The sequence below is a fragment of the Fomitopsis serialis genome (assembly GCF_022376445.1).
Source record: "Fomitopsis serialis strain Sig1Antser10 chromosome Unknown B0H18scaffold_94, whole genome shotgun sequence".
Taxonomy (NCBI): Eukaryota; Fungi; Basidiomycota; class Agaricomycetes; order Polyporales; family Fomitopsidaceae; genus Fomitopsis; species Fomitopsis serialis.
The window spans coordinates 70,060-88,384 of record NW_025955054.1 but is presented as its reverse complement, the minus strand read 5'-3'; the positions used below and the strand labels follow the sequence as shown (position 1 = coordinate 88,384).

General features: G+C 57.3%; 5 protein-coding genes across 5 annotated transcripts; 3 read left to right on the top strand and 2 right to left on the bottom strand.

Moving 5' to 3' along the window:
* The first annotated feature begins 172 nt into the window (after positions 1-172).
* On the top strand, positions 173-2,765 carry B0H18DRAFT_1032839 (uncharacterized protein). Its single transcript, XM_048030141.1, has 7 exons — positions 173-388; positions 454-515; positions 578-666; positions 736-1,844; positions 1,899-2,447; positions 2,520-2,665; positions 2,724-2,765. The coding sequence occupies exons 3-6, from the start codon at positions 578-580 to the stop codon at positions 2,627-2,629; spliced, it is 1,857 nt and encodes a 618-aa protein (XP_047888695.1). The 5' UTR covers positions 173-388; positions 454-515; the 3' UTR covers positions 2,630-2,665; positions 2,724-2,765.
* Positions 2,766-3,753: 988 nt separating this feature from the next.
* On the bottom strand, positions 3,754-4,659 carry B0H18DRAFT_684484 (uncharacterized protein). Its single transcript, XM_048039160.1, has 3 exons — positions 4,583-4,659; positions 4,447-4,520; positions 3,754-4,345 (listed from the first exon to the last, which is right to left on the bottom strand). The coding sequence occupies exons 2-3, from the start codon at positions 4,497-4,499 to the stop codon at positions 3,787-3,789; spliced, it is 612 nt and encodes a 203-aa protein (XP_047888694.1). The 5' UTR covers positions 4,500-4,520; positions 4,583-4,659; the 3' UTR covers positions 3,754-3,786.
* A 653-nt stretch (positions 4,660-5,312) lies between these two features.
* Positions 5,313-6,777, top strand: B0H18DRAFT_684458 (uncharacterized protein). Its single transcript, XM_048039159.1, has 3 exons — positions 5,313-5,575; positions 5,631-5,764; positions 5,827-6,777. Exons 1-3 carry the CDS (start codon positions 5,393-5,395, stop codon positions 6,650-6,652), a joined length of 1,143 nt encoding a protein of 380 aa, XP_047888693.1. The 5' UTR covers positions 5,313-5,392; the 3' UTR covers positions 6,653-6,777.
* Positions 6,778-7,831: 1,054 nt separating this feature from the next.
* Positions 7,832-9,406, bottom strand: B0H18DRAFT_1032804 (uncharacterized protein). The gene has a single exon (XM_048030140.1). The coding sequence runs from the start codon at positions 9,367-9,369 to the stop codon at positions 7,948-7,950; it is 1,422 nt and encodes a 473-aa protein (XP_047888692.1). The 5' UTR covers positions 9,370-9,406; the 3' UTR covers positions 7,832-7,947.
* A 6,412-nt stretch (positions 9,407-15,818) lies between these two features.
* On the top strand, positions 15,819-17,144 carry B0H18DRAFT_1214371 (uncharacterized protein; the record flags this gene model as incomplete). Its single annotated transcript, XM_048036572.1, has 5 exons — positions 15,819-15,905; positions 16,634-16,709; positions 16,769-16,850; positions 16,905-16,925; positions 16,988-17,144. 5 exons carry the CDS (start codon positions 15,819-15,821, stop codon positions 17,013-17,015), a joined length of 294 nt encoding a protein of 97 aa, XP_047888691.1. The 3' UTR covers positions 17,016-17,144.
* Positions 17,145-18,325: the final 1,181 nt, after the last annotated feature.

The window sequence follows — 18,325 nt, the reverse complement described above, 5'->3', positions numbered from 1 at the left end:
GATGCATGGTGTTACAATAACCATATCTCGCAGAGAAGGCAGTGTGGCGCGAACACCGAGCGCTGCGCAACTGAACAGTTCGACCGTCGATGTAAGTAACCTTATACGCCCCCAATGACAGGGCGGCTCATAACACGCGGCAAGCCTGTGCGTTCCCTCGACTCGGGTCCGCCCTCGTACTAATTCAAAGAGGCAGTCTCTCGCCCTCGAGTCCGCAGGTCGTCCGCCGCTCGGGCTTCCGCTCCTCTCGTTCTGCGCCTGCTCTGCGCTTCCCACCCGACTGCCACCGCTGCTGGCGATCTACGACGCTCAGAGTCTACCATCTATCCTCACGTTTACCGTTGTTGCCTCGCCCGACTCGCGGCTGCCAAGTTCACGGTTTTCACGGGTGAGATCTCGGCGGAGTGGTGTCTGCACGACATAACCTGATCATTCCGCATGCTATACATACAGGGAAAGAATCGTCAACTCAGAGATCACTTTGAAGTTCTGCAGATATAACGTAGTCGGGCGAGGTATATTTTCCAATGTACCGGCGACCCGTTGGATCATAATGACCTGATGGCGAGATTACCAGATGGCGGATGCACTCGATGGCGAAGAAAGACCACCGGAAGGACATGCTACGAAAGTGCGGGATTGCTACAGAGCACCCACATACTCGAGGTATGCCTTCCGTTCGGTCCGCAGGCACTAATTGCTCGAATGACATATCGACTTGCTTCGTCGACACAGTGAAACCTATCCGCGATTTCCGCAGGAGCTGATTGACCGCATCTGCGAATTCCTCCGGTTGGATCCTTTCACACTGACCAGGTGCCGCCTTGTTTGCCACGCTTGGTATTGTGCTGCACGGCGCGTCTACTGGGACTCCAGCCTCAAGTTGCAGACCCGAGAAGACTTGGATGACTGCGCATACATGCTCATGTTGAAAAACAATCGATCATATGGCAAAATCTTTCATACCCTGCAGATTCAAGACGACCCTCGAAAGCCACTCGCCCATATTTGGCCAATGCGCATTCCCGGGTATTTCGTACCGCGATTGGAGGAGCTGAGCCTAATCAACTTCAACTGGACAGCAACCAGACCACATGATCTTTTCTTCCACTTCCTTTCCTATTACACCAGCATCAAAACTCTGATAATCGAACGGTGCCAGTTTCGCAGTATAGCGGAACTCCGTAGGATCTCCACCGCACTCCCGAGCCTCGAAAACCTGTCTCTCGCGGGGATCGCACTGCAGCACCAACTCGTGCCAGGTTTGGTGTCACACTATGTTCCCAATTTTTCTCGCAACAAGCTCAAGAGAATGAATATTGGGAGTGCCTACCGTATCATTTCTCATGGCGCGCCGGCGAGGGGCAATCACATCCCATCTGTATACCATCAATTCCTATGGGATGTATGTGTCACGTACTACTCCTACGTGACAGAGCTAGAGTTGGACCTGCGCTACTGCTCTTCGCTCTCGAGTCTTCATCGGTTTCTACACCATTTCCCACATCTGTCCCACTTGTTGCTACACGATGCAGAGCTCGGCTCCGATGTCGAGCCTGCATCAGCAGCAGACCTCGCCCTATACACAGCACATGAACCCAACCCCTCCCTGTCGGATTTACGACTCGAACATATGCCTGCGTCGTTGGCGCTACAGTTTCTACTGGTATTGTCCTCGCAGACTTGTAGCAGACTGGAAGCCCTGCGGGTTTTCTTTCCCTGCTGGCATTGCCAGCCGCATGATCGACAGCGTGCAGAGTTTGTACTACGCGTTACAGAGGTTCTATGTCTCGCCGGAGCTAGGCTGAAGACGTTTGAATGGGAACATACTCCCGAAGTTGATGGTAAATGTCTTGGTTGCTTGTCATTGCGATTGCGATTGCTCATGGAAACTATAGAACACTCGATCCACGATGACGTACCGCGACTTACAGCAAACACATCACTGACAGGCCTGAAGATCACTCTCAACCGTGTTGATCCATCACCCGCGAGCATCCAGAGGGCCCTGGATACCTTGTTGTCTGACATACGAAGCCCGCATCTGGAGCGACTCATGATCAACATTTACCTGACTCTGCCCTGCTACGACACGTCTGAAGATAGGGACGAGACCTTAGTCAGCGAGGCAGACCCTCCCGGCTCCACCTCCACTTTCCATGCTATACTCTCTCGTAGCGTCTTTGACCAACTTCCAGCAGTTTCTGGGGACTGGTGGTCCAAATCGGGTGCCGGTGTATTGATTGTAATCGGATGGTTCGGCTCACTGGAGGAGTCTGAGTCTCAGATGGAAGCTCGAACCACTGCATTGTCTGCGATCAAGTCAAACATGATAACTCTGTTCGCGCCGTGGCTGGATCGCGGAGTCGTGCAGCTCGAATTCAATTCCGATCCTGACGGTGAAGAGGACCTCACTCGTAATTCCTCCTCAGTACTCCGTGTCCTTGGTGAGTGCCAAAACTCCGTTGTCCGTAAGGGCATAGCCGCGATCTGTTCAATACGCTTATCCGCTCGAGCAGGGACTCGGACGCATGCCAGTATAAAGGAGATACCAGACTCGGAGAACAATGACCATGCGCGCGATGCCATTGGAGATACGGAGGCTGAAGAAGAATCTTCTCTGGCGTAGACAATACACCTAGATTTGCGGCACTGTTATCAAGGTGTACGTCGCTCGATCCCTGATACTACACCGGAAAGCGCGTTACTCACATACCACCCAGTTTAACGATCGAACTCGAAGAGCTTAATAGACTGAGACACCGTGTCTCGGTGAGCGGTGACTGGAGCGGCAACCCGTCGCACCTCTCTCCACCGCAATCGCGTGCGGTCGAATCGTGGATCATGTATCATCATATATCATAGCCGAAGAACAACGGGATTGGACATTGTGGGGTGAAGGAAGAAACATGCGGAGAGAGCGGTAACGAAAGCTTCGCGAGACGAGGATGGTTCATAAACACGCAGAACTCACAGGGTACCGTTGTATGGCGACTCGGATTCCCGTATTTATCGAAAATGCTTCACTTGTTTGTCGCCGCAGTGCGGATAACCCTCGGTCATAGCCACTCTTAGGCTCACGCGTCAGGGCTGAGATCTGAGACCGTTAATTCATTGTCCTGGTCGCTCTGGTGATTAGGATGCACATGAGTTCCCATGAACCCATAAACAAAAGAGAGGGTGGGACGGACGTACACGACGGCGAAGAGCAGAGTTGCTCTTGCGTTTGGTTTGCGACGCGAGTCGCAGTGCCGTACATCGACGCATGAGCCACCTAGCGAGTGTGTCAGTAGTAGAGCGGACATCTCGCCTCGCTGAGGGTTCTTCTTTGGCACAGTTCCCTTCGGTAGTGCTGGCAATGCGCCCTAAAGACATGCGCACGGCGAACGAGTCATCTCTGTTAGGCCCGGAGACCTTGCAAACAATCCAATGTCATCGAAACATCAGACAAGCCTCCGCGAGGTATCGTCCCGACCATGGGGCGTTACAACAAACAGCATCAATATTGAGACGGGGGACACAATCCACTGATATGTATACGGCAGAGCGGGAAAGCGACAGCACGGATACGAGTCCGCGGTCGCATATAGGTGCACGTCCCATCGCGATGGTGAGGCCAGGACTGTCCTTCGCAAGTGGTGACTTCCCCGGTGGGCGGCGATCGATGCTGGCAGAAATAAGAATCGATGGACCAGACGTTCCCTCTACTCGATCTGTGTAGGGGTCGGAGGACGCCCGTAAGTCGTGTACCGAACCGACAAACAGGGAGCGCGGTGCCCCCGCTGCTCAGCCGCAAGAGACTCTCGCCGGGCGTGACGTACGCGGTGAGACCCGACGGATATAACCTTGCGAGACCTTCGGCGGGTGGCGTACAAGTTCGGTAAATATGCGTCGTAAGGGAGTAGGGCCGGAGGTCTTCGACTGCAGCGTCGCAAACAGTTCAGCGAGGAGATACTTCGCCCGTACGTGTTCGCATTGATGGTTAGACATGAGCCACGGTCCACGAAGGTGCCCCATGAGACACCCGCGCTGCGCCCAACTAAGGGAGAAAACGCACGGCTTTGATCGTTCGATCCAGGGACTTTCGCAGTTCACCCACAGATGGTGTCGTGTCGCATAAGATATACCAGAGATGCGACTGCCGTTCCGGGCGCGACGTGCGGCCTGTCGAGGTTCCAAGGACGCACCACGAAAGCTTTTGACCACACGCTGCTCTTGCTGCGAGGACACTGGAGGGCGCGAATACTCTGGATGCTGGGTGTAGTCGTGGTCAGCGTGGGACGCGTGGGCGTGAGGATGACCGGTGGCAGGAGGGCAGACGGATCGTTCGCGGGAGACAAAGAGACTGCGAGCGTGTAGAGACGCGGCGGCATCAGGTTAGGTGACCACGAGCACATCGTCAGAAATGAGGCAGTGACGGAGGCGAGAAAATGAGCGAACACGCACCCCCTAGTATATTCTCCAGAGGGGGGAAAGCCAGTCCTGCAATACGCAAACATGCCGCACACAAAGAGGACGACCTACGGGGCGCCGTTGAGCGTGAGGCGAAGTGGATGGAGAAGGGGCGTGTTTCAGAACTCACCAAGCAATCGTGTCCGCGCGCCTGCAGTGACCGCGGAAGACGTCCATCCTCGCGTCCTCTGACGTCGTGGTGGTGAGTGGATTGGAGCCTCAGAGTACATGATAGACTCGCTCACAGCGAGGATCTTCCGAGCGTGTTTGAGTCTCATCAAGCTCGAAAGAAGCCGCAACGGAAGTTACTCGAGACTCACCGGGACGACCTTGGCAGCCCTACAAGCCTCCACTGTCAGTGGCCTCCGCGAATGCATTGTGCGACGATTGTCACGCGCTGTTACGGGATCGCGGGTCTTAAAGGCGGCCTGGAGGTGGAGAGGACGGGAGTCGAGCACGCGAATGGAATTGGGAGAGCGACCAGCACCGGAACGGAGGACGGGACCCGACATGCAACGACTGGAAGTGGTAAGAGTCTGCACACCGTAAGCTTATCAGACATGGGGGGGGAACTCACCATGGAGCTTTTTCTCGAGTCGCGCCGAGGAGGCCTCTGCGTGTCGGTCAGGTCTTCAGACTGAAAGAACACGGGACGGTGACGCGTATGGCCTGCAGGCGGCGAACGAGTATCGCGGAACGGCCGTGCACGACGCGCAGATGGCTATGCGTGAGACGCGATAGGTGGTCGATGTCACCTTCGGCGTCGCAGGCGGGTGGCGGGCCAGTGAGCTCTGTTGGGGAGCGGACGGTCACGCGGGCCCCGCCACACGCGCGCTTCTGCACTCGACGTCGCCGCCACACTGCCTGTCGACACCCGCCACGGCGTGCGCGTGAGGGCGTGGGTCTTGGGACCGGCAGCAGTCGCGGACTTCTCCCTCTTATGCTGGCAGTCTACCGCATCCATCCGGCCGGTCAAGTGCACGCGTCACTCTGCCCCCTCTGCTTCGTTCGTCCGTCTCAGTGCTTTGCAGGACTTGGAGCTCCTGGGCTCCCTTACCGGACGAGGGGCGTAGGACCGGTGCTGGCACTACTAGTGACACTAGGGGTATGTTCGCACCCGCGCGTATGTCCTCGTCTCCGCGTACTCTCCGAACAGCACTCTCTGCAGCTGTTACTAGATGACGACGACGAACACCTCGCTCAGCCAACGGGCAAGTGGTATGCCCCCTCCCCTACCCAGCCTGTCGAGCGTACGCATCCCCCGCAAGTCCCTTGAGAGCTTTCCTGGAGGGGTACGTATCACCTGGCTGCGGTATGTCCGCACGTCTTGCTGTCCGTCCTCTGCGAAGTCCACATTTCTCAGGATATGTACAGGCTCCCTCTCTCGTGGAAGCAAAATCTGAACTCGCATCGGTACGTCAGCCCGCCTTATCATCCGTATCCGTCCTTTGTAGCACACTGGCGTTTCCGGGCTTTCATGTATCTCAGCTTCGCAGGGTTTCCTCCCTTGCTCGTCCGGCTCCCGCATACATCGAGCGCAATACGAGCCTGCAGTTCGTCAACGCTGGACGAACAGACCTGCACGGCGGGAACGAGATGGCGATCCACCCGCGATGTGACACGCGATACAGCACGTCACTCCGTCCCCAGTCTTATGCTACTAACCACCCTGACGTTGAGCCGTCGCTCTGCAGATGAACCGCAACCAAGAAGTTATTGTGCCATCTCCCGCGCGGTTGGAGGTTTCGCGTCTGCGATGTCTATGTGGTCCTCCGCTGATCGCTCCCGGCGTGCTCTAGCACGGCGATGCCCTTGCATGGATGTCATCGGTCGGAACAACGTACTCGTCGTACGTCCCTCGTCCTGCATTCAAGGTACGACGGTTCGGCTCGTCGGTCGACCATCTTCTGGGCAGAGCGATGCGATCTCGCTTCTCTGGTACGATGGTGAGCGAGGCTGCAGGACCGAGCGACACCGTAGCAAGCTATGGTCTACTCAGCCGGACGAGCTTGCTTACGCTACCTTTGGGGTCCCCTCTTATCCGGAGGCGATATTCGGGATGTCTGCGCGACGTCGAACTCGACGTGTCGTTCGTCGTTATCGGCGACGAAGGTGTAGAAACCAATGCGGCATGACTCTGCCCGAGCTGGGGAGGCTTGCCTGCCATGCTGGCTGCAACGAAACTATCCGTATGCCATAGACAAAGACACCGGAACGTATCGCGCCGAGGTTTAATGATAGCAATGTCTCTTCATTGCTGCACAGGGGGTCTCATCCGCGTTGTCAGCAGCGAGCTCACAACGGGTGAGCCTATCCCATCCAACGAGACAAGGAAATGCTGATGGCGTTGTCAACGTGCGTGGCTGACTGGCGTCCCTTAGATTGCCCATGACCACGTCATCTACCACTTCTCCTTGAGGTACCGTTCTGTGAGTGTCCTTCCGTGTACGTTATGATTCGCTGCCATTCCCAGCAGATAAACTCTCTAATGTGATTAAAGCGATCAAGCCCGTGCTCGGGGCTACTATGATTTGAGGGCAGGTCGCTTTGTCCGAGCCCGTTCGTTCGTCGTTTGATGCTGACGTCACCAGCCGGCGTTTCACGCCCTCTGGCGGAGGTTCACGCAGTGCAAGTTCATCGAGAGTACAGGCGACGCCGTGTTCTTTCAGCGAGAACATGCGTGGCGAGGCCGTGCGGGAGCCTGAGTACTCCTCATCATCGCCCGTCGCGGATACCCGTCCCGCCAAGGAAGCTGATGTATGATTGATATTGGTACTTTGTCGGGTTGCACTACCTGTTCGTTACATGTATGTATTTGAGGCTATGTCCCTGCATTGCAGGTTGATCGGTTATGGCATGTTCAAGCTCGTATCAGGATTGCGACTGCGCAATCACGTTGAAATGCAGACTTCAGAGAATTGAGCTTGTCTGAGTTGCTTATCGCCACCGAAGACATGGGTCGTTATGAAGGAGGCGCGTATTGGGACGACGTACGGGCCATAGTGTCGACCGAAACGGATGGAACTCATCAGGTAGTACCACTGAGCACCTTGTCGTTCTTTTATGGTCGGCAACGGAGACTACTTAGCACTGACGCTGGTGAAAAGATGACGACCCCTTCAAGTTGAGCTTTGGACATTGGCGCACCAGCATCCCAGCCTTTTGGTCGATGTCACACTTTCAGTACAACTCCGTGGCAACAACTCTGCACTTGGCCATCCGCCCCGCGCGTCCGTTGTGAACATTGAGCAGGCACCATACACAGTACAGCGGGAGCCTTCATTTCTCGACTCCGTAAAACAACCATGCCCGACGATGCAAGCATCCTCAGGCTTGCTTGAAGCTCTCCCAGGATCGAGCGCATCTGCGAGTAGAATTAAGTCCAAAACATCAACAACAATGAGCATTCGGGTTCTGATACTTCGTAGATACACGTAGCCTGAGCACCAAAGATAGCATCAATCACAAGGTCAGTCGCCAGTGAGCCGAGAATGATCATTCCCCAGTGGCAGTTGTAGGGACGGGCGAAAGCGTGTCGGGCTTCCAGAACGCCAGGAACGCCTCCGGTACCAAAAGCTTGCTGTTGTCCCTTCGCGCAGTTACCAACCCGTACATATACTTCCCGCAGTCTTCCGCAAGCGCCGCGAGGCCCTCGTCCGCCTCGCACGCCTCGATAAATAGCTGACGATCGCGGCGGGGATCTAGCTCCTGATCCCGCGGGAGGTGTGTCCGCTCTCTCAGCACGCGCAGCTTCGTGCAGACCCCCTTGTGTGGGTGCGTCGCGTGCTTCCAGGCGCGTATCTGGCACGGGCGGGAGCAGTACCGTAGGACGCCACAGCCTGCACAGCGGGCGAACGTCCTGCTGGCGGTGGCAAACGTCTCGTGGCACTCTGGTAAAGAGCAGTGTCGCACCATGGACGCCCAGCCGAAGCACTCGAAGGCGCGCTGCAGAGGGTCTTCTAAGCAGGCTTCCATTTCCGCGTGCTGGAGGAGGATCGACTGGTGGTAGACTCTTGTGTCGTCTGTGGGCTTGTGAAGGTAGAATGCTGCCCCGAAGCGGGCAAACCCTTTGGAGAGTTCGGTGATGAGGATGTCGGGAAACAAGACTGTACCCTCGCGGAACAGCGGTAGGCGGTTGAGCATCAAATCGCAGAGGAAGAGAAGGCCACAAGTGCCATTGTCCGAGCCTTCGAACCGTATGGCAATGCGTACAAAGAGGGCGATATCTGATGGATTGGCGGCGTACGTGATGTTTCGACAGAGCTCCACTATATGCAAGAGGGCGTACATCCAGTTCAGCTCGACACCAAGCTCGACAGGCTTGCCGAGTGTTTCATTGCGCTCTGTGCAGAGACGAAGCGCGAGGTTGGTAATGAGCAATGGCCATTCAGGCTGGAACTGAAGGAGATGCGGGGTAACAGTTCGACCACAGATGGCAAGAAGCTTGTTGATGAGCGAAAGGGTCTCCTCGTACCTATCTTGACGGCACAAGCGGAAGGACGTGGCGTATCCTTTCATCGACTGCTCGAGGCCAAAGGGGAGAAGTTGGCTGGGGTCCACGGGCCAAAGAGGTCTTCCAGCATGTTTTTTGCGATGCTTTGTGAGGCCACCCGTTGCGACAGTACCGCCGACGGTCCGTGATACAACAGCATCATTCAGTACACCGCCGAGGTGACGGATGAGCGCTTCAGTCAAGTCTCGGAGGGTGAACTGACGAGCGGCCTCGAATGCGTGCAGCCATTCCAGCGCCTCCGCCGTATTCTCGTCCGAGGCGCATGAGCAGGGGCACATACTGAGGAATTCATCGAGACCCTCGGTTTCCTGATTCGAGCGTGGCATGCTCAGAAAAACGATGCATGCGTTCAGGTAATCGGGGAACATCCTGCGGATGTCTTCGTAGTTTTCACTTCGAGACATGTAGTAGCGCTGGTACAACGCGTACGGCGCATCTTTGGTCTCCCCGTCCAATAGATGGAGGCAGCCGCAGAGAACCCTGGCGCAGTGTGTCGGACGCGTCGGGTCCTTCATGGCGGAGGTGAAAAGTGGGCCGATGTCAGCTATGTCCGCCATCCCTCTCGTAGCCCGAGCAGACTTGGAGGCCACTATCGAACAGCCTCGTCAGCCATAGGTCATGCAGCTTAACGAACGCGAGCTACTTACACCTTGGGGGGAGAGAGAGAGAGAGAGAGGTAGTTCTTCGGAAGGGTTGCGACAGTGGGTCCAGTGCAATTCACACGGCGCACGCGCAACGCGCGTCTGAAGCTTGAAGAATGGAACGCGGTCACGCCACGCAAGCGCTCCACTGGCAGGAAAGGTAAGAAGTAGTCTGACTTGGGAAGTCCCTCATCACGTCTCTGATGGGAAGGACCTGGAGAGAAACTGCGCATAATGGACCCGGAACGACTTGAACAAGTTCAGGCCAAGTATGAAGAATGCAGAGACATACCTCGAGGTGCTCATGGTCATGATGGACACGATAGGGCGGCCTAGTGCAGCCTGGGGGAGATCCTGGGGCGTGCTATTGTGCGATGTGGGAGCGGCGACCCAATGCCACAATGTCGCGTGCATGGATATTTGTCGACTAGCAGGTTCAAGTCGAGTTTCAAGTAGTAAGCAGACCAATCGAGCTGTGCGAGCTGTGAAGCCTATCTGGCGCAGTCAGGGGCCCTCTGAAGACTGGAATCCAATCGAAGAACCACCCACCGGCGGGACGGACGCTCCCAGCCCTACATCTGCTTTTCACGAACTTCTCGCTCGCAGCCTCCGAGTCTATCGTCGAGCGGCTTCCTCGTTGCTCCATAGCGATCCGGCTCGAAACATAGAAGCCAACGAACAACGCGCACTCCAAGCTTGCGATGTCTGCGATCAAGTCCCGCACGGTTGCTCTGTTCGCGCCGTGGCTTGCCCGCGGATTGTTGATGCTCTTCTTCGACCCCGATCCTGATGGGAAAGTCGTTGTCGTCCGTAATTCGTGGCCCCAGCTGTCTGCGATTTCGACGCGGGCTGCAATGGCGTATTTAGACTAGACCGGTCAATCGATGGAGGCGGTGAGTCAGATCCGACTCGGAAGCGTTCAGGAAGACATACTTTGCCGTCGTCAGCGGCGTCGCGAGTGAGTGGCTGCCAGTCAGCGAGAGAACGCGAACGCAGGGAGCGCACAACGAATCAGTAGCGCATACCCTGCGCTGCCAGAGTCCGTCGAAGGAAATGCAAGGACAGCCTGGTCGGGCGGAAGTACACACGAATGGAGTAAGGACGGCGGCGATCCGCTCGTCGGGCCACCGTTGTGGGCCGCACACGCCTCAAGCCAGAGGTGCGCGACGGGTAGCCGCAGACGGACGAGATGTCGGTTCAAGTGTCGTCATCGTCACACGTCCGGGCTCCGAGTGGCAAGCGTCCGTACGAGCGAAGCAGGGCAGGCCAGCGAGACCCGGCGCGGGTACGTCCGGAAACCCGAAACGGATGTCGTCGACCGACTGGTGAGCTCCTCGGCTGCGCGATCACTCGACACAGCGAGGAGGCGAGGAGGGTGGCTGACACCTGAGCGCAGGGCGCGAGGGGGCGGTCTCGAGACGTTTCCGCGTCCGTTCAAATTGTAGACAAGGCTTGCGTCGCGCCGCGGAAAGGACGTGCGGTCGCCGACTTCAAGCCCCGTTGAGATGAGCCTGCATTATACGGTGTGCGTCGAGCCTGTGCCATGGGACGTGTGGTTCTGCGCATCAGCGCGGGTCATGAGTCACCGACATGCGCACCACGTTCAAGTCGAGTAACAGAGGCTCTGTGCCGCAGCACGAGTGAGGTCTGGTCGAGACGGAGGGCGCATCGAACGTCCTGGGTTCGTACACGAACCCGATCAACTCGCAGTGTAACGAGGAGTGTGGTGAGAGGATCCCTGGAGAATTCTCTCCGGGTCGTACGTGCACAGCTTGGACGGATCCTGCCAACAGTGGTTGACTTAGTTGCACGAGGAGCGGGTCACAAAGAGCGTGAGCCGCCAGGACGAACCCGGCACGCGTACCGGCACCCCACGCGCGTCGGGTCTCGTTGATCGTCCCCGAACGAACGGTGATAGATGTCTGCGAAGATGTCCCCGAGGTTACTAAATAACATGAGCCGGAAGTCGAGGCGTACTCAACTCGAGCGTCGTGACATCCAAGGCGGCCGGAACCAAGCCGCGTTCGCAATCATGGCGAGGGTCCAAGATGCATGACGGCGGCGCTGCGGAAACCCTTCCTCGACGAGATGGGCTGATTCAGGATGGTGTGGTAGCGCGCCCGGAACGGCCGGAAGTGGAGTGTAGAGTCGGCGCAGAGTGCAGAGGACGGGAGGACGCACGCGGGGCGTACTGCGGGGCGGGAGCTGTTGGAAGATGGGAACTGGTAGAGGCGCAACGCATAAAACGGTGTCGAGTTGGATTATTGGACACGTCAGCAACTAACTTGTTGTAGATGGGGACGACGCACCTGATAATGAGGAGGGGTCCACCACGTAGTTGACGGGACAGCGCCGAGAGCAGTTGCGGTATGACAGCGATCCTGGAGTGGAGTCCGTGGAGGAGTCCCGCTGACTTGTCAGCCTGATGGAGCACGCACAGTACGAGCTGTCAGTTACCGCGCTCTCGTATATGCAATTCTTGCTCAATAAAGGACTACCGAGAGACATTGACATGATCTCAGCGCACCTTAATGAAGTAACCAGTGGCCCATAGCTTGCATCTAGTATCCCACGGAGAACACAACGCTTTGTCGACCGGGACTGAACGGGTTCACGGGGAACATGTAAGATTAAGGAGAAACATGAAAGTAGACTGGAGCATACGCAAATAAGACCAACGTACGGAGGCAGGCGTACATGGGAAACACCGCATACGATCGATTGGTCTGGACAAATTCTTGCCACCGTCCATATTGACGGCGTTACGGGCCTGGAGAGGATAACGTCCGGCGGTACGTCCTGGGCAAACAAAGGATAGGCTGCAGGGACTCAGGTGGAGATGTGGGCTGGCTCATTGAGTAGTAGTACTCAAGTAGTACTCGTTGTCACCGTCGTCCGAGGGATGCTGGTAGACTCAGCCATTTTTCAGCCCAACCTTCTCGAGCAAGAAGCACCCTTGTGGAGTGATCGCGTCGGCGCGTCCAGACACGCGGGTGATGGCGCATGAACGCGCCGCGCAGAACCCGCCATTTCACTAGCATTCCGCCACTGTGGCAGCCTCGGAGGCTGGGAGATCGCCATGTCCGCCGTCCACCAAAGACTCCACACGCGTCCCTCCCAGCACGCCCATCCCCTATCATGGCCCTTCTCCGCACTGCCGACTCGCCCGAGTACTGTACAGCGCACTCACCCGCTCGCCCTTCGCCCCGCCCCTGCCCTCGCTCTCGATCAAGGCCGTCCACGCAGCCGTGCCCAAGCACCTTTTTGCGCGGTGAACGCCAAGTGTCTGTCCAACGGTCGGAAGCGCAGACACTGTATTGCGGAAGACGTATGTTCGAAGACGAGGCGGACTAGGGGCATCGAGCACGTGAAGATCCGGGGCGACTGTCGAGGGAGGTGATATTATCGGATGCACGATCTGCGGGCGACTTAGCAGGTATGTAGAGGGCGAGCGTGCTGAAGAAGGAACTCAGCGTGACGAGGACGGGATAGAGGGACTGATGCGACTCACCCGCCGACCGCATCCGGCGGTGCTATAGTACGCTCCTCCGCTTTGTTTCCTCGTGAGCACAGATCCATCCTCGTTTGGCCATCCGTACCGCAATACAAGTCGTCCGCACTTGTCTGAGCGGTGTCCCAGCATTCTCCGCTCCGAGGTAACCTTCCGCCGCGCGTGCGTGGATAGTGGTCTCTGGAGACATGCGTCGGCTTGCGCGCATTGCCCACGCCATGGTAAAATGGCGCCTGGTAATGTGTTCCTGCAATTCACATGTATGGCATCAGTGATTCAGAGACATCTGCGAACTGGAATCGTACGAGTGGTGCGAGTTGCACTATGCGGCCAGAGAACAGGCATGTTGCCGCGAGTGAATTCTACACAGAGCTACATAGAGATTTGCACCAATGGACGATTTCGTATACAGAGCCTCCACCAGAGATGAATCTCCCGCATGGTTGAAGACCGTCAGAGTTCATGGATCGCCGGTCACTTTGGTTTGAGGAAAGACGAGCGACGCAATTCATGTTGACGTCAGGATGGTCCATAGAAACGTAAAGCGGAGATGTGGTAGCGGATGCAGCTAGACCGACAAGCAATGGACGTCTCGAATCTCGATAGTGCCGACGACTCGAACGACGACTCGGGGAAACTTGGTACGTACACGATGAAGCAAAGCAACCACCGTACTAATCCACGTCCGACCGCGACGGCATTGTTCAATACTGCACGATCTGAGCCGCGGGATGGCGGCCCACGGCGGGAAAGAAGTTAGCAAGTGACGGATCCCCAGCGATTGGCGAGCGTTGTTGGTCGACGAACCGCGCGCTCCCTCCATTCGGCTTGTGTATGGGTCGGATGATGGCCGTAGGTCGTAGATGAAAGCGGAAAACGGGGAGCACGATACGTCCGATGCTCAGCGGGAATCGATTCTCACCAGGCGTGACGTACGTGGTGAGGCTCATGGCGGGCGGAGGGCGACCGTCGGCGACCTCGCGTGGCGTACGAGTCTGGTATATGCGTGGCAGGGGGTAGGTCACCGGGTGTAAGGGTGATGAAAAGCGAAGGAACCGCGGTCGTGGGCGTTGGCAGGAGAGTAGACGATGTAGAGCGAGATTACGAGACCTGCTGTGTACAGTCCTCGGGCCAGATGGTCGTCAGCCAGCACAACCAGCGAACGAGGAGTGGTCCGCGCTGCAGCGTCGCGATCGGTTCGGCTAGGTGAGAGCAAAGAGATCTTTACCCCTTCGTATTCGCGTTGATGGGTAGGACTCGCCGAGGGCTCCGACGAGACACCCGTGCTGCACCTAGCAACGAACGCAGCGAACGCACTTCCTTGAACGTTCGATCCAGGAATGTATCAAGTTGACCACAGACGGTGCGGCGACGCACAAGACGGGCTGGTGACGTGTATTCCGCTCCGCGCGCGACGTGCGGCCTGCTAAAGCTCCGAGGACGCGGCGCGGACACTTTCGACTGCACGCAGCTCCTATTGCGGTGGTGCCGGAAGACCCGGAGGTTATGAAGGCTGAGCATATTCGTAGAGCGTGAGATGCGCGGTTGAGGATCGACTGAAGCAGAAGAGCAGATGGGTCTATGCGTGTTGATGACGCGGGAGGCACAAACGAGCACGAGAGGTCGAGTGGATGACGAGACGGCGAGCTTGCGGAGGAGCGGCGGCATCGCGGTAGGTCGCCGCGAGGACGTCGCCTGGAACGAGGGAGTGGCGCGAGAGTATCGTAACAAGCACTCACCAACTAGCGCGAGGTACCTAGGATGTTTTCCGGAGGGTCGTAGCCAGTCCTGAGATACGCGGTCATGTTGCGTTCACAAGAGACGGCCTGCGGGGCGCCGTTAAGCATGAGGTGAAGTGGACACAGAAGGAGCGTGTTAAGAACTCACCAATCAACGTGTCCGCCCGCCTACAGTGACCGCGGAAGACGGACGACCGCGCGTCTTCTGACGTCATGACGATGAACGGACTGTGAGTCTGAAATCGCTTGATAGACTCGCTCACAGCTAGTATTTTCCGGGAGTGCTTGAGTCTCATTAGGCCCGAAAGAAGACGCAACAAGACTCACCGGATCGACCCTTGTTGCCCATCCTCCGCTGTAAGTGGCCTCCACAGATGTAGCTTGCAGCTATATGCGAGCACTGATACGGAATCGCAAGTCTGTTAAGCGGAAGTCAGCTGCACGGGGCAAGACTTGAGCATAAGCGATTGGACTTGGGACTCAGCGGCTAGCACGGGCATGGTGAGCGGGATGCGATGGCTCGAACTGGTGAAAGCCGTGGTCAATGTGAGTAATACGAGGGTAAGAGATGGTCATGGCGCTTTCGAGTCGCACCGAGGAGGCCTATGATGTTTGTCCGACTGTGACGACCTTGAGGCCTTGAGGGGGACGGCATAGCGGATGCCAAAGGGCGGCTGTGCGCGAGACGCGATCATGAGTGGCCATATCATCGTCAACATCGTAGGCGGATGGTTGGCTAGTGCTATAGTGAACGAGAGGTGGTGCTAATCCGAGAGCACTCGTCGATCTCGACAGATCGGAGGAGAGGAGGAGGAGGCTCAGCCACCTCGAGAAGGAAGCGCCTTTGTGGCGTGACCGCGTCCAGAGTCGGGACGCGCATGGGTCGCGCCGCCATCGCGCAGACTCAAGCAGCCCTGTCGCCAGCATTCCGCCGCGACTGTCTCTGAGCTTGGGAGGTCACCATGTCCGCCGTCCATCCCGCCGTCCATCCCAGCCCGCTCATGCCCGGTGACGGCCCTCTTCCGCGCGTCGACTCGCCCGAGTACACCGTCCGCACCCGGCGGCGACCCACACGCCCTTCGTCCCGCCCCTGCTCTCGATCACGGCCGTCCACGTAGCCATGTCCATGCTCCTCTTTGCATGGTCGACGCCAAAGTGTCTGTCCTATGTCGGTCGCCACGCCCTCCTCACATACGGCTTATGTCTGTTCGCAGCACGGATCGGGGTCCTCGTGCCGGTGTCGCTCGATCTCTCCGGCGCAGCAGAGGGCGGATGCGTTGAGGCCGCGCTTTAGTGGGTGATGTGGACGACGTGTTGGTTTGGACAGAGCATCGCGTTCGTAGGCATCTGGATACCTGGTGAGTATCCCGCTCTTGTATTCGGACTCACCCGCTGCAAAATGTCCCCGACTTGCGCATCTCCGAGCTACATCTGCGAGACACTCTGAATCTCACTGATCTCCTGTTCTTGGTATAGGACACGGTGCGCACATATTGCTGCTATCCTACCCCCTCAGACTGACTCGCCGCTTTGCCACCTGGTCCCACTTCGCCTATACACTCAGTGCGGTCATAACGCGCTCTCGCCGAAGCCGTGGATTAACATCGTCGTCGGGATGGGGCTCCACACGTTCGTTCTTACGCCGTACTTGGCCTGGCGGGCGACCCACCTATAGCACCATGTGAGTCTTTCAGCTGAGTACGCGGCCCCGATCTCTTTTCTCGTTGGAGCGCGTCGCGGGGACTTCAAACGAGAATGCTGACGTCGTACGCGACAGAAAGGCACGAACAACATCCACCGCGACGAGACGTACCACCCGCAGACGCGCGAGGACTTCGACCTGCCGGCGAAAGGTGGGTCGCGTTTCCGTCGTTGGCATCGCGAAGTTCTGAGGACGGGACCCGGAAAGTAGAGAAGGCGAACACGATCGTCTATCACGAGACGGCCGAGGAGACGTGCGGCACGCTTCGGAAGATGGTCCTTCGGCAGTTCTTGTATGCCTCCTTGTCTCTGTGTCGCGCTTCACCTGACTTGACTGTCGTGTTTAGGGGATCCAAACTTTACTTGATGTACTTATTCAATAGGAGACCCGCGATCGTCTCACTGTTGACTGACACGCGCACGTCCGCAGACGCAACCGCAAGGGGAACCCGAAGTAACCCCCCGGACGAGTGTATGTTGCGTACTACCGCCTGCTATAGCGCACTGCCGAAACCGATGACCACCGCGCTGTGGGTAGCACTACAAGCCGGGCTCGAAGCTCTCATGCTTCCGGCCAGAAAAGTGAGTTCGCAAATCGATTGGCATATATCCTAGCAAGATTCTGCGTGTGATATATATACATTGACGTGCGTGCGATATAGAGGGACAGGTCGCCCGCAATCGATGGTTGACCCACTCCGTCGCTCGCTTGTTTGGGGTGCCACGCTGGTCCGCACGAGGACTTCCGCTTACAACATCTGGGATGCTGATACGTCCTGGACAGGGCACATCACCGTCGTCTCGGATATCCTGATCGCCGGGATGCTCGCGCCCGGGGTTTGGGTATGGAACTCGGGCTCGAGGACAGTGTGGAAGATCTACCTCGTGACGTGACTGGTACGTCCCTCCGTTTCATTCCGTCTGCACAGGGGCCCTCATCACCCTCATCTACGTCGTCATCAGGTGACGGGGCCCACAACTAGTGAGCATATCCGGTTCAACGAGACAGGTAGATGTTGACTGCGTTGCCTGTGTATGGTTTAGGATGTCCTCAAGAGATTATGGGCAGAATAAACTCGCAGGCTCGTCTCTTGAACCTCCCTTTGTCGCAATGATTTTCCGCCCAGTGCACCACGCTTCTTTATTTGGTCACGCGCCCCGTGAAGGCCATCCCCGCCGCCCTTGCATTGCTCGCCGCCTGTGTTCGAGATTCCCGCCGCCCCTGCGCACGCCCTCCACCACGCCTCTGAACCTGGCGATGCGGTCGTCGCCGCGCTCGCATGAAACATCTCGTCTACGCAGGCTAATTGCTCCGTGGACGATTCCAAAGCTCCAATACCGTCCGCTGCCCGAGCTGACGTGGCATCCGAGTATCGGCCCGCTCACGCGTCTTCGTTGCGGAGGGCGGGCACGCCTTTGCGAGTTACTTTCTTTTAGACTCTTCCCCTCCTTGCTACACCATTCCTTGTCCAGCATCTGCAGGGGCACTAGACGTGGTGTCCGCTCCTGTCTGTACCTCTGCCCCGGCCGTTCAGAGCGAGTCTCACCTAGGTACGTCGTTTCTTACTTGTTTTGTCGCCTCATTCTGATTCGTCGACGTCGTTAGCTCTTCTCAATGACGTGGCGTCTTCGCCCACTTTAGCTCCTGCCATCATTGCGTCGAGCGCGTCAGTAATAAGCCCATCGCCTTTCCGTTTCATTTCTTATCCTCACTCGATCTTGCCCACAGAGTCCGTCGGCGTGATGATGTGGCAGTCCGTCCCGTCTC